The 12222-nt window shown below is 41.9% G+C and overlaps 1 protein-coding gene across 2 annotated transcripts; it reads left to right on the top strand.

Annotated features, from left to right (window-relative positions):
• The first annotated feature begins 434 nt into the window (after positions 1–434).
• Positions 435–10766, top strand: rangap1a (RAN GTPase activating protein 1a). Of its 2 annotated transcripts, none has more exons than XM_072674545.1 (16): positions 435–540; positions 3875–3994; positions 4208–4335; positions 4924–4983; positions 5090–5269; positions 5546–5680; positions 5921–6079; positions 6262–6375; positions 7144–7243; positions 7447–7531; positions 7975–8116; positions 8581–8697; positions 8796–8901; positions 9199–9287; positions 9496–9617; positions 10395–10766. In XM_072674545.1, exons 2-16 carry the CDS (start codon positions 3883–3885, stop codon positions 10474–10476), a joined length of 1731 nt encoding a protein of 576 aa, XP_072530646.1. In that variant the 5' UTR covers positions 435–540; positions 3875–3882; the 3' UTR covers positions 10477–10766. The 2 variants fall into 2 exon arrangements, with proteins under 2 accessions (XP_072530646.1, XP_072530645.1); XM_072674544.1 differs by having other exon boundaries at positions 7936–8116.
• Positions 10767–12222: the final 1456 nt, after the last annotated feature.

The raw sequence follows: 12222 nt of genomic DNA, 5'->3' as shown, positions 1-12222 counted from the left end.
AAGCATATTGTTTAATTTGAGGAACCAAACAACTGCCGGTTTTAATACAACGTTAAGAACAACTACCAGATTTACATTATATATAATGTAAATCTTACTGCAGTTCCTACATGTTGCTATAAATATTCTGGCAAAAAAAATCTATACTTACTTAAATAATAAAAACGGTGATAATAATAAACAATTGGTACGCCAAAGTAGTGCAATAACAACAGCACAATAACACTATTATAACAATGATGCATTGCACTTAATATATAGACTGCACGTTAAAACTAAAAACTGCATTTTAACCTCATTAAAGCATAGCTAATTACTATATACGTGCAAGGATTTTCTTATATGCTGTTGATAATAGAACTGAATGAGTGCTTTAGTCTTGTTTGCGTTTCTGGCGGTGAAGAACTACATATCCCATGAAGCACCGGGACGATTTTGAACTGCGACGACGTCATTTGGATGAGCGGGACGCACCCGGCGACTGACTGCGTCGCTTCCCTAAAACAAACCTCGTAAATCGGAATAAACACGGTGCTAAAGGTAAATATATGGAGGGTTTTTGAATACTGGTGGCTTTAGAGGGCCTGAATTCGTCGCTAGCAGACTCCTGGGAGCCGCTCTCCCGGCTGAGTGAGCCTAGAAACGTGCGGTGTTTCCATAGACAGAGAGGCACAGACCTCAATGTGCTTCCACTGAGTTCCCCTCATTACCTTCTCCTAGCTCACTGTTTACACTCTGATCAGAGTTATACTCACTACTGGACCGAGCACGTGTGGTAACTGTTGCTGTTGACCCAGTTTGATGTATTTAAGGTGGGTCTTAGTGATGAATGTCTGCTTGTGACAGTTATTAAATAATATTTAGACTGCTAATTATTAAATTCGTGTACTCGGGTGTTTATGTGGGGGAAATCTGCTTTACTTGGTATCTAATTCCCCTTTTCTTGCTTGCTTATTTCATTATGTTAAGGTCGTGTTACTGTAATGTATGAGCTGGGATAGCACAAAAGCGCCTTGGCACTAAAATGGTCGAGCGAGCATCACTCTGAGCTCTCTCTCTCTCTCTCTCTCTCTCTCTCTCTCTCTGTCTCTCTCTCTCTCTCTCTCTCTCTCTCTCTCTCTCTCTCTCTGCCTTTTAGGCTAATCTTAACATTGAGATGCTTTTGGAAAACTAGGCCCTGCCTCAGTGTTGCTTACACCTCTCACTTTACTTTAGGCCACAATTTTATATATATTATATATATATATATATCACATTATAATCACATTATAATCACATGTTTCACCTTTGATTGGGTGTTTAAAGCAGCTAGACGTTCTTCATATATATATATATATATATATACATACATACACACACATACGTACATACATATATATATAATATATGAAAAACGTCTAGCTGCTTTAAACACCCAATCAAAGGTGAAACGTGATTATAATGTGATCATATGTGATTATAATGTGATCATATGTGATTCTTAATTGATCTTGTTTATTATTATGGTTTCTTATTGTATCTCCTGTATTTTTGATCCTGTAAGTATTGGTAGCCTACTTAAATTAACATCAGTTTAATGTATCATATATTCTGCACACCTGTTAAAGGGGAATGCCACCAAATTTTCAAACTTTCTGCATAATTAAATGTCTTAAATGTGAACAAATGCATTCAGAGTGAGATATTCAGGAGTGTTTTGGTTGGTTCTAGATAAACGAATCAGAACTGTTTACAATGGTGGTGAAGGGAACCAAGACACCTGAACAGCTAAATGTTTCTAAAAGCTCCTTCACGGAAAGTTATTATGCCAGATGTGCACAGATGCACTGCCTGATGCCTGAGACAGTGTTGTACCGTAGTTGGGAGGTTAACTAACCCACATTTTTAACATTACATTAGTTGGAGAGGTGCACACTGGATGTTGTTTGGCCAAATGTTTATTTTACCGTCATAAGCATTACATATAAACCTCAAAAGACTTGAGCAGGTTCACTGGAGGGTGCAGAAATGAACTGGTAAAATTAGTTTGATTTCGTGGAGCTGATTTCTGCATATTTAAATGAAGCTAATGCAACATTTTATTGATTTTTATTATTATTATGATTATTATTATTATTATTATTATTTAGCTTTATCTATGTTTCTGTTTAGAGGAATATTTAAAGAAACACATTTTAACGTTTGAAAAAGGTTTACTGATCAGCTCCACAGGGATGGAATTTCTCTGTAATATTTAATAAATGGTGACAAAGCTGTTATTGGTGGAGGCCTGAGAGTAGGCCTGTCACAGGGGGCTCAGAGTGGTCTAGTGGGCCGAGGCACTGCCACTATGATCCATAGTTCAAAACCCGGGTCATGCTGCTTGCCATCAGCAGCCGGACACTGATCAAATAATAAACACTAAAATTAATAATCAGCTGCAAGTAAATGATCAGCTGCAGGTTTCATTACTAACAGTGTGATTAGACTGGTTTCAGTAGATGAAGAAGTATCTGAACAATAGTTTAGAAGACTCTGTTGCTACTGATGTTTTTAGTCTGTGATTATATTATCGTGATGAATATTGTGATCTAGTATTTTTTACCATATCGCCCAGCCCTAGACAGCGGTGTTAATTAACAATACACTCTTTAAAATAAAGGTTTTGCAAAGGGCTCTTTAAGCGCTGCCGTAGTAAAACCCCTTTTGTCCGAGTCAGAAAAATCTGAGTCTGCGAGTTTCTCGTTCGTAGCCTGAAGAATAGAAAGCTCCGTCTTCTCCCGGACTAACAGAACAGCTCTTCTCAAGGTTACAGAAGATACGTTCCCGGCCTGAGAAAAGGCCTCATGAGCCGATACCAGGTGGCTGCATCCAATTACCATCCCTGCTCTTATCTCCATACACTGGGGAGCGTCTCACTCCTGTGAGCGCCTGTCTGTCCTCAGTCCTTGAAAACAAGCTGATTTGTGTTAAAGTGGAAAACGAGGGGAGAGGAAGTAGAATTTAGGTTTTACATCATAAAAACACTGTAAAAAAAAAAAAAAAAAGAGAAAATTAGTTGTTTTTGTGAAACTGATTTGTGCATATTTAAGTGAAGCTAATTCAACTTTTTTATTGGTTATTATGTATTAATTATTTTTTATTATTATTATTATTTAGCTTTATCTATGTTTCTGTTTAGAGGAATATTTAAAGAAACACATTTTAACGTTTGAAAAAGGTTTACTGATCGACTCCACAGAGATGGAATTCCTCTGTAATATTTAATAAATGGTGACAAAGCTGTTATTGGTGGAGGCCTGAGAGTAGGCCTGTCACAGGGGGCTCGGAGTGGTCTGGTGGGCCGAGGCACTGCCACTATGATCCATAGTTTAAAACCCGGGTCATGCCACCATTGGCCTCTCTCTCTCTCTCTCTCTCTCTCATAATAATAATTTAGTTAAAGAGCAGTGAACTTTTTAATTATTAACAATATTCAGAAACTGAAATCGGAATTAAAAAAAATAATTTACCCCCCCCCCCCAAAAAAAAACAACAAAAAAAACTACATAAGATAAATACATAAAATAAAATTATAAAATAATAATAATAATAAAAAAACGATATACCAACTTATTCACATTAATGGAGTTACTTTTCTAAATAAACACGATGGGCAATATCAAGATCAAAAATGATTGAGGTCCTGTCAAAATATAATTATGGTGACAGGCCTACCTGACGGATTACCCTCCTGACACCCAACACACACAGCTGGGGGGTATTGCACAAAGAAGCCTTTCTCCGTTAGCCAGATAACATAGCCAAGTCGAGGACCGCCCAATAGGACTGTCCCTCAGGAACGATGACTTCAGCATGTTCGTTTTGACCGTGTGGGTGTGTGTCCGTACTGTAGGTGTGAAGATGGCGTCGGACGATGTTGCCCAGCTGGCCGACTCCCTGGCCAGGACTCAGGTTGGAGAGGGTGAACTCAGCTATAAAGGGCAGGGCCTGAAACTGGACAATGCCCAGTCGGGTAAGAACCTATAACACAGTACATGATGTAAACACAGTGCTGAGCACAGCACACCATGGCCAAGGTTCACTAGATGGACAAAAGTAAAGGATTTGATCAAGTTGTCCTTTTCTACATCATATAGAAGACGGGATACAGCCCATTTTACACCCCTTTAGCCCTTCTAAAGCTCTCCTCCTTCTCCCCCTCCCTCTCTCTCCTTTCTGTCCATAGCGGAGGAGATAGTGAAGGCTATCCGGGAGTTTGAGGGTTTGCAGGCCCTCCGGTTGGAGGGGAACACCATTGGAGTGGAGGCGGCTCAGGCCATCGCCAAAGCACTGGAGGACAAGAGCGACTTTCAGGTACACCCACCTATTAATACGAGTGCAGTATGGACCCACAATGCATCTGCAATTTGTATTCACCGTGCTAAGGCTGTAGCTATTCTGTAAACTGCACAAAGCCCCATCTACCAATTGCAGGCTGTCGCTTTAAAAGGATGCCTAGAGGAGTAAAGCTAGACAGCAGTGTTAATTAACAATACACTCTAGCAAATAAAGGTTCTGCAAGGGGTTCTTCAAGCGCTGCTGGCCATCAGCAGCCGGAGCCTGAGAGAGCACAGTTGCTCTCTTGCCTTGCTCTCACAGCGGTGAGTTGATGGCACCTCCTCCCCACATCATTCCTAGTGTGATGTTGGTCAGCACAGGCGTCTATTAGCTGTTGTGTCTGAGGTGGCGACCTTCACAATCCTTCACAGTCTAATAGAAAGCCTTCTTACTCCAACAAAAGCAGGTTAAACTCTAGTACATCTGAATTGAGAAGAAATAATAAATGAGCAAGTGTCCCAATACTTTTGTCAATATAATGCAGAATTAAAATAGGGGGGGGGAAAGGGTGAAAATATGTTGACCTGTGGTTGTTATGAGGATGTGCTTCTCTGTTGATTTCAGTTCTGCTACTGGAGTGACATGTTCACTGGCCGACTGCGTTCGGAGATCCCTCCCGCACTGGTGAGCAGAAGTGGCGTACATGCACTTTCCCTACACTCCATTAAATATTAATGCTGATGTCTGTATGTGGTCATTCTTTGCTCATTACTCCTCACCTTCTCTTTAGATCTCTCTTGGAGCGTCTTTGATGGCAGCTGGAGCTCGTCTGAAGGTGCTGGATCTCAGTGACAACGCGTTCGGCCCAGACGGGGTGAAGGGCATTGAGAAGCTGTTGAAGAGCACCGCCTGTCACACGCTGCAGGAACTGCGCCTCAACAACTGCGGCATGGGCATCGGTGGGGGAAAGGTGGGCCATAAATGTGATGCTAAATGGCTCCTGGTTTAAGATGGAGAGACCACGAAGCCTTTTTCATATATTTATTTATTTTAACTGTAAAATCAATATTTGTTAATATCCGTCCAAAAGTATGCAGACGCTCCTTCTAACACAGACCTTTAATTGTGATGGAGCGCCTTCCTCTAAAATCATCCAGCTTGATCTCGCTAAAACTCTTATGGCTGATGCAATCAAATTCTCTCAGCAATGTTCCAACATTATGTCTTATGATGTTGTGCACTTCAGATCTTGGCAGCAGCGCTAACGGAGTGCCATAAGAAATCAAGTGAGGTTGGCGCCCCCCTGAGGCTGAAGGTCTTCATTGCAGGCAGGAACAGGCTGGAGAATGATGGAGCCACAGCACTGGCACATGCCTTTCAGGTGAGGGCACACACTCTGCACTGACCTCCCATTTACCTGTCTTTATTAAACTAAAGTAAATGTCCAAATGTTTGTAGACACTCCTCTACAGGTGCAAATATATATAACACCCTTGATTTGAGAGAAAACAATGAATGAGAAATGATTAATGAGGTGTCCAAATACTTTTGTCACTGTAGTGTTCACAGTGTTAATGTCTACTCCCAGCTCAGTGTTTATGCCTCTGTTTCTTCTCTGTAGTTAATTGGCAGTCTGGAGGAAATCCACATGCCTCAGAACGGCATCAATCACCCCGGTGTGACGGCCTTGGCCAGCGCCGTGCAGCACAACCCCGAGCTCAGAGTGCTCAACCTCAACGACAACACCTTCACTAAGAAGGGAGCTATCGCCATGGCCCAGGTACGCTGCTCCTGTTGGATTCTAAACACTTACGTTGTATAATTGAGTTTTTGGCCAGGGGAGGGACCCAGTACTAGCATAGACCAGAGCTCATGGATTTTAAGGGTGGGTTGAAACATAGATGCCACAACTACACTGGTTATAAATGGTATTGTGTGTGTATGTGTGTGTGTTTGTTTCAGGCTCTTAAGCACTTGCGCAGTGTACAGGTGATAAACTTTGGAGATTGCCTGGTTCGGTCCGAGGGGGCCGTCGCTATAGCTGAGGCTCTGAAAGAGGGACTCCCAATTCTGAAGGTACTGAAGGTTATTTCTCGTAATTACACAGTAGTTACATAGATGCTGAATAATAATTTCTGCAGGGTTCAAGCTGCACTTTCTCTTTTGGTTCAGTGTGAACACTGTGTTTTCAATCTACACCATATGGACAAAAATATTGGGACACCTACACTTTTATGATCTTCCATTCTAAACCCATAGCCATTAATATGATTCTCTGATGCTCTGAGCTCAGCACTCGGCCCTGACCTCGCTCGGTAACTATACGTGGTCAGATCTGCTCGCTTCCACTGTTCAATAATAATACCATTCCAGCTGATGGAGGAAGATCTAGGAGGGAGGAAATTTCACCAGCTGTAGTTGTTGGTGCAGCGGTGTCTCCTATTACATACAGAACCACGCTGGAGTTCAGTGAGCTCTTCAGAACCTCCAGTTCTTTCACTAATGTGTGTAAGAAAGGCAGACTGCATGGATAGGGGCTTGATTTTATACACTTGTGGCAATTCAGTGATTAAGAGGTGTGTCCCATTACTTTTGTCTTTGTCCATATAGCGTACATACAGTTAATTAAGTGTAGATTTAGTATCACACTTTTCCAGTAAGTAAGTTGAATGCCTTGTGGCATGTTTTTACAAAGGAAAGTAGAATTGGATGTTACCTGATCCCACTGGGACGCGATTAGTGTAAATGGGATGTAGCCGAACCATATTGCCACAATTGGACGTCCAGCATGTTAATGCAGAGTGTAAACAGCAGCCTTGATGTCTTTCTCTCGGTTTGTCTCAGGAGTTGAATTTGTCGTTTGGGGAAATCGCAGAGGAGGCAGCTGTGGCTGTGGCAAAAGCAGTCAAGCACAAAGATCAGCTCGAGAAACTCGACCTTAATGGTACACACTCTCTCACACACACAGTCTTTCTCACATAACTGCACAAAGCCTATAATGGTACGAATAGCAGTGTAAATCTCAGACTTCACAACAGTTTAATTAAATTAATAAAATTTGTAAGATTGGAAAGTGCTTCATTATTACACTCTGAGGAATTCCCTGATCTTGTGTTTTCGTGTGTGTGTGTGTGTCTGTGTTTGTAGGTAACAGTTTTGGTGAAGAGGGGTGTCAGAACCTTCGGGAGCTGATGGAGAGCCTGAATATGGGAGATCTGCTGGGGTCGCTGAGGTCTGAATACTCTTTGGGTTTGAGTTTAAATGATGGGTACAACTGAAAGTAGCTGAATGCATTCATTAAAAGGGGTGTCCACAAACATTTGGACATATAGTGTACAGAAACGCTCATCAGCGGTTAGAATCAATATTGGAATTTTCAAAGATCTGGATGCTTTTATGGATGGATAAGGCCGAGATTATCTTCCGCCAAAGTGATTGTGAAAGAACAGATCTCAACATACAGGCTCATCTGTCAAGCATGGTGGAGGTAGTGTCATGGCTTGGGCTTGCGTGGCTGCTTCTGGACCGGGCTCACTGGGCTCATGAGAGTAGCAGCAGGATGACTGTTAACACTACTTATGAGTGGGATGTTCTGTAGAGTTCCCATTTTAACAAACCTCTCTCTGTCACATACAGTGATGATGAGGGAGAGCCAGAGGATGATGATGAAGATGATGATGATGAGGACGAGGAGGAGGATGATGATGAGGACGAAGAGGAGGAGGAGGAAGATGATGATGAAGAAGAAGAGGAAGATAGAGATGAAGATGAGGAAAATGAGGAAGAGGGAGATGATGAGCCCCCTAAACTCAGTCAGGTCTGTCTTCTTAATAGAGATGGTGTATCCATCTGTAGGGGGAGCCCATGAGCAAAAATCCTAGTTCTCGCATAATGCTGCTTTAATGTAGGTTTGGCCAATGCTCAAGCTTTCGATAGTGTCCTCGTGTCCTCGCTTCTTCTACAGTGTTATTTACCATTTTATCATCATTTCCTTCAACATCTGTTAAAGGTAAAACACAGTGTCACTGATGCAAAGCACCAATAGCTATTTGAGTACGCCAGTGAGCCGGGTTCATGAGGTGCTTCTCGTCTAACAGCGCTTATGAGTGATAAGAATGATGAGGACGAGTCTTAATTGTAAAAGTAGGTTCCTCAGCTCCTCTGTATTTCCCAGCATAGCTGCTCTTACAGGTGGACACCTTTCTTAGTTCCTCTCAGTGTTTCTTGCTTTTGCCCGAGATGAAATGTATTTAGCTTTGGTATGTGTGTGTTTGTCTGCAGATGTCGACTCCTCCTTCAGCACCCCGTCCTCCAGACGTCTCGTCCTTCCTCTGTTTCCCCTCGCCGGACAAACTGCTCCGCCTGGGCAACAAGAGAGCCGAACTCATCCAGCAGCAGGTCCGACCCGCATGAAGCTGAGCTTAATTTCAGGCTTTAGGAAACAGGGCAACAAATGTAAAGGATGGTCTTAATTTATAATTTGTGTGTGTGTGTAGGTGGATGTGACAGATGTAGGGAAAACTGTGGAGGCCTTTCTGAAGATTTCGTCTGTGTATAAGGAGGAGGATCCTGAGGTAAAAGCTGCAGTTCTGGACAGCATCGGTAAGCTCCACACACACACACACACTATGACCTAATAAAGACAGAGCTCTGCCCATCTTCCTTTGTTCTCCTGAAACACACTATTCAGTATGGCTGAGTATTGGTGAGAACCTGGTGTTTCCCTTCCTCATATGCTAGTTTTCCTAAATGCTGCACTCTAAGAATAAAAGGTTCTAGAGAGAACCAATTTAATCATGCACAGAACCATTTGCCCATTTCTGTGCAGAACCCCTGCTGTCACTAAAGAGATGGTATTAAGGCTGAACGGGTGAAAACTGTGTGTGTGTTCGTTTCTAGATGCTGTTCTGAGGAAAACCTTCACCATGCCTTCTGCCCAAACCTTCAGCTTCATCTCCTCATTGCTAGTCATGCTTGGTCTGTTGAAGGTAACCTCAGCGTGTACACACACACACACACACACACACACACACACACACACACACACACACACACACACAAACTAACACTTACTTGAGGGGTAAAAAAAAAATAACCTTACAAGAAAGCATGTTAACATATTACCTTTTTTTTCTCTCTAATTTGTTTGTCCATTTGTCTGTGTGTGTCTGTGTCTCTGTGTGTGTGTGTCTATAGAGTGAGGATAAACTGAAGCCAGTACCTGTAGTAGCAGGACATTTGCAGTGTCTGGAGCATGCAGTGAAGCAGAGCTATTTCCCCCGGGAGCACATTGCTGTGCTGCACGCATTCATGGCCAGGTAAAAAAAACATTCAAATTCACACACACACACACACACACACACACACACACACACAGTACAATTTAATGCACCAGGAAAACAACACAGAGATCTATTAATTATAATAAACAAACAAATAAATAAGACTATTGGCCCTTAAACCCTAGGCTCATATGTCATGCCACATTATGCAAATATTATTCTATTATGTTTATATAATTAGGGAAATTGATATATGGGCCCCCACACAGACCACATACAGGGTTTAAAAAACAGTACATAGATTTTTTTTTTTAATTATTATTATTATTATTATTAATAATAATAATCATAATAATAATATTACTACTTTATTATGATTTTTTCTATCAGTACACCAGTGCTGTACTCAGTTCTCAATCACAGTATTGATTATTAATAAGTAGACATGGTGTCAGACATTGTCGTATTTAAACCCCAAATAATAGATAGCAGTGTTGTACTCGGTCCTCAGATCCCACTGTTCTGATTGGATAAAAATGAATAAATATGTATATTATTTTAAAATAATATAAGTTTTTTTATTTACTCAGATTTTATGCAAATAATGGTGTTTTTTATATTCTGACAGTTTCCCCTAAAATGTTAATATAATAATAATTATAATAATAATAATATAATCATGTTTTCAGTGTCGCAGTGTATTGAATGGTAAGCCCTGTATCGGGACGGGTATCGTATCACCAGGTTCTCGTCATTACACAGCCCTAATATATAAATGTCATGTGGTTGATGTGCTTTTGTTCCCACCGCTAGACAAAACAAGTCCCTGGAGTCGTGCGTCAGCGCTCGAGACAGCCTGAGATCCACACTGCAGAGACTCCAACCAGAGAGCTAAACTGCCATCAATACACACACACACACTTTCATGCCCAGCTGACGGACATTTGGACTTGTTTCGCTCATCTACCCCTGCCTGGACTTTAATACTGGACTTTAATGGAGCTCAGCTGTGGAGGACTTTGAGGGACAAGGAACAAAAGGAAATCATTTGGCAGCGATCTGCTCAGTGCTGCCTCTAGGAGGAGAGGAGTGGTACTGCATTATAGACTAAACACATGGACTTTTAACTGTTTCAATCTTCCATCTTTCATTTTAATCAATAAAATGGTCTCGGCAAAAGAACAAGACAGATATTGTCCCTATTCTGGAAACGTCGTGTCACTTTCTGTGGTTTATTCTTATTTTGAGATCAGTTTGATTTGATTCGGTGTTGTGGGAACAGTGATTGTCACTGCAGAGGCTAAGCCAGCTAGCTTTATAAGTAAGTATGGCGATAGATCAATACAATAAAGTCATTGCTCAGTACAAGTACAAGTCTACAAACTGTACCAGAAGTGCAAATAGTAACATTGTGTAAAAAAAGTGTAGACAGACAGACAGACAGATAGACATAGACTGACATGTAGACAGACAGATAGACATAGACTGATAGAGACAGAAACACTGACAGGTACAGACAGAAAAACTGACAGGTACAGATATAGACTGACAGTAAGACAGACCTATATAAATAGACAGCTAGACTGACATATAGTAAGACAGACATAGATAAATAGACAGATAGACTGACCGGTACAGACATAGACTGACATATAGTAAGACAGACATACTGTAGATAAATAGACAGATAGACTGACAGAGAGAGAGAGAGGCATAGATAGACATAGACTGATATAGATAGACAGCTAGTAAGACAGAAATAGATAAATAGACAGATAGACTGACATAGATTGACAGATTTGAGAAGACCAGAGGGCTCAGCACACAGCCCTGCTCAGGTCGCTGAGCTTGGTGACCAGCCTGGTGGGGATGACAGACTGACCCTTACCCACATGCCCCATACCTTCCCTTTACTCAGCAGAGCTTTGCATGACCTGTCCTCATGTTGCAACGGACAGATCTACACAAATCCGCCCACTAGAGGGTGCCGTGTGTGCTGTGGCGGCCTGCTGTCGGACGGGTGGCCCATATTAAGACACGGGATGGAGTGTCCATATTAAGACAAAGACCATATTAAGACAATGGGAGATGTTGACTCGGGGGTAAAGATTGTGTACTCTGTCGCAACTTCTGTTTGCAGAGCAGACAGAAAGTTCTGGGTATGTTTATCAGAATATGTGCACAGTGACGGAAAACTCTCCACCACTAAACCCCACTTTACTGTGAAATATGAGGATATGAGAATATCAGAGACTAGGTGGGAGACCACTGACGGCTCTGAGTGGAGGGTGAGCCACTGCTGAGTGAGGAAAGCCTGAGGAGGGACGAAGTGTGTGGATAAGACCAGAGTGACACTAGTGAAGGGGGTCAGTCCTCGGCCTTGGCTCGAGGTCACAGGTCAGATTAAGTAGGCTAGGGCTGAGAACACAGCACGGGACAGGTAAACAGGCTGTGGTCACATGGTTCAGAGAAGCTGCTGTTCCAGACAGGCCTTTAGTAGCAGCACTGCTATAAAGATAACTGTGAGTTTTAGTGAGTTAATGAATTTATTACCCCTCAATATCCCCCTATTAGAGTCCGTCTAGAAGAGTGGAGCTCACACTGACCACCCAAACAAGCTTCAGCTATTCAATAAAAGCTT

This window comes from Salminus brasiliensis, chromosome 3 (assembly GCF_030463535.1).
Source record: "Salminus brasiliensis chromosome 3, fSalBra1.hap2, whole genome shotgun sequence".
In the NCBI taxonomy this organism is placed as follows: Eukaryota; Metazoa; Chordata; class Actinopteri; order Characiformes; family Bryconidae; genus Salminus; species Salminus brasiliensis.
Note: the sequence above shows the minus strand (reverse complement) of the source record. Positions and strands in the feature narration are given on the sequence as shown.

Coding starts and splice junctions, on each gene's coding strand:
- rangap1a (XM_072674544.1), top strand. CDS start 3,883: ATGGCGTCGGACGATGTTGCCCAGCTGGCCGACTCCCTGGCCAGGACT. Junction 8,902..9,198: donor TGCAGTTCTGGACAGCATCG/GTAAGCTCCACA, acceptor GTTCGTTTCTAG/ATGCTGTTCTGAGGAAAACC. Junction 9,618..10,394: donor CTGCACGCATTCATGGCCAG/GTAAAAAAAACA, acceptor TCCCACCGCTAG/ACAAAACAAGTCCCTGGAGT.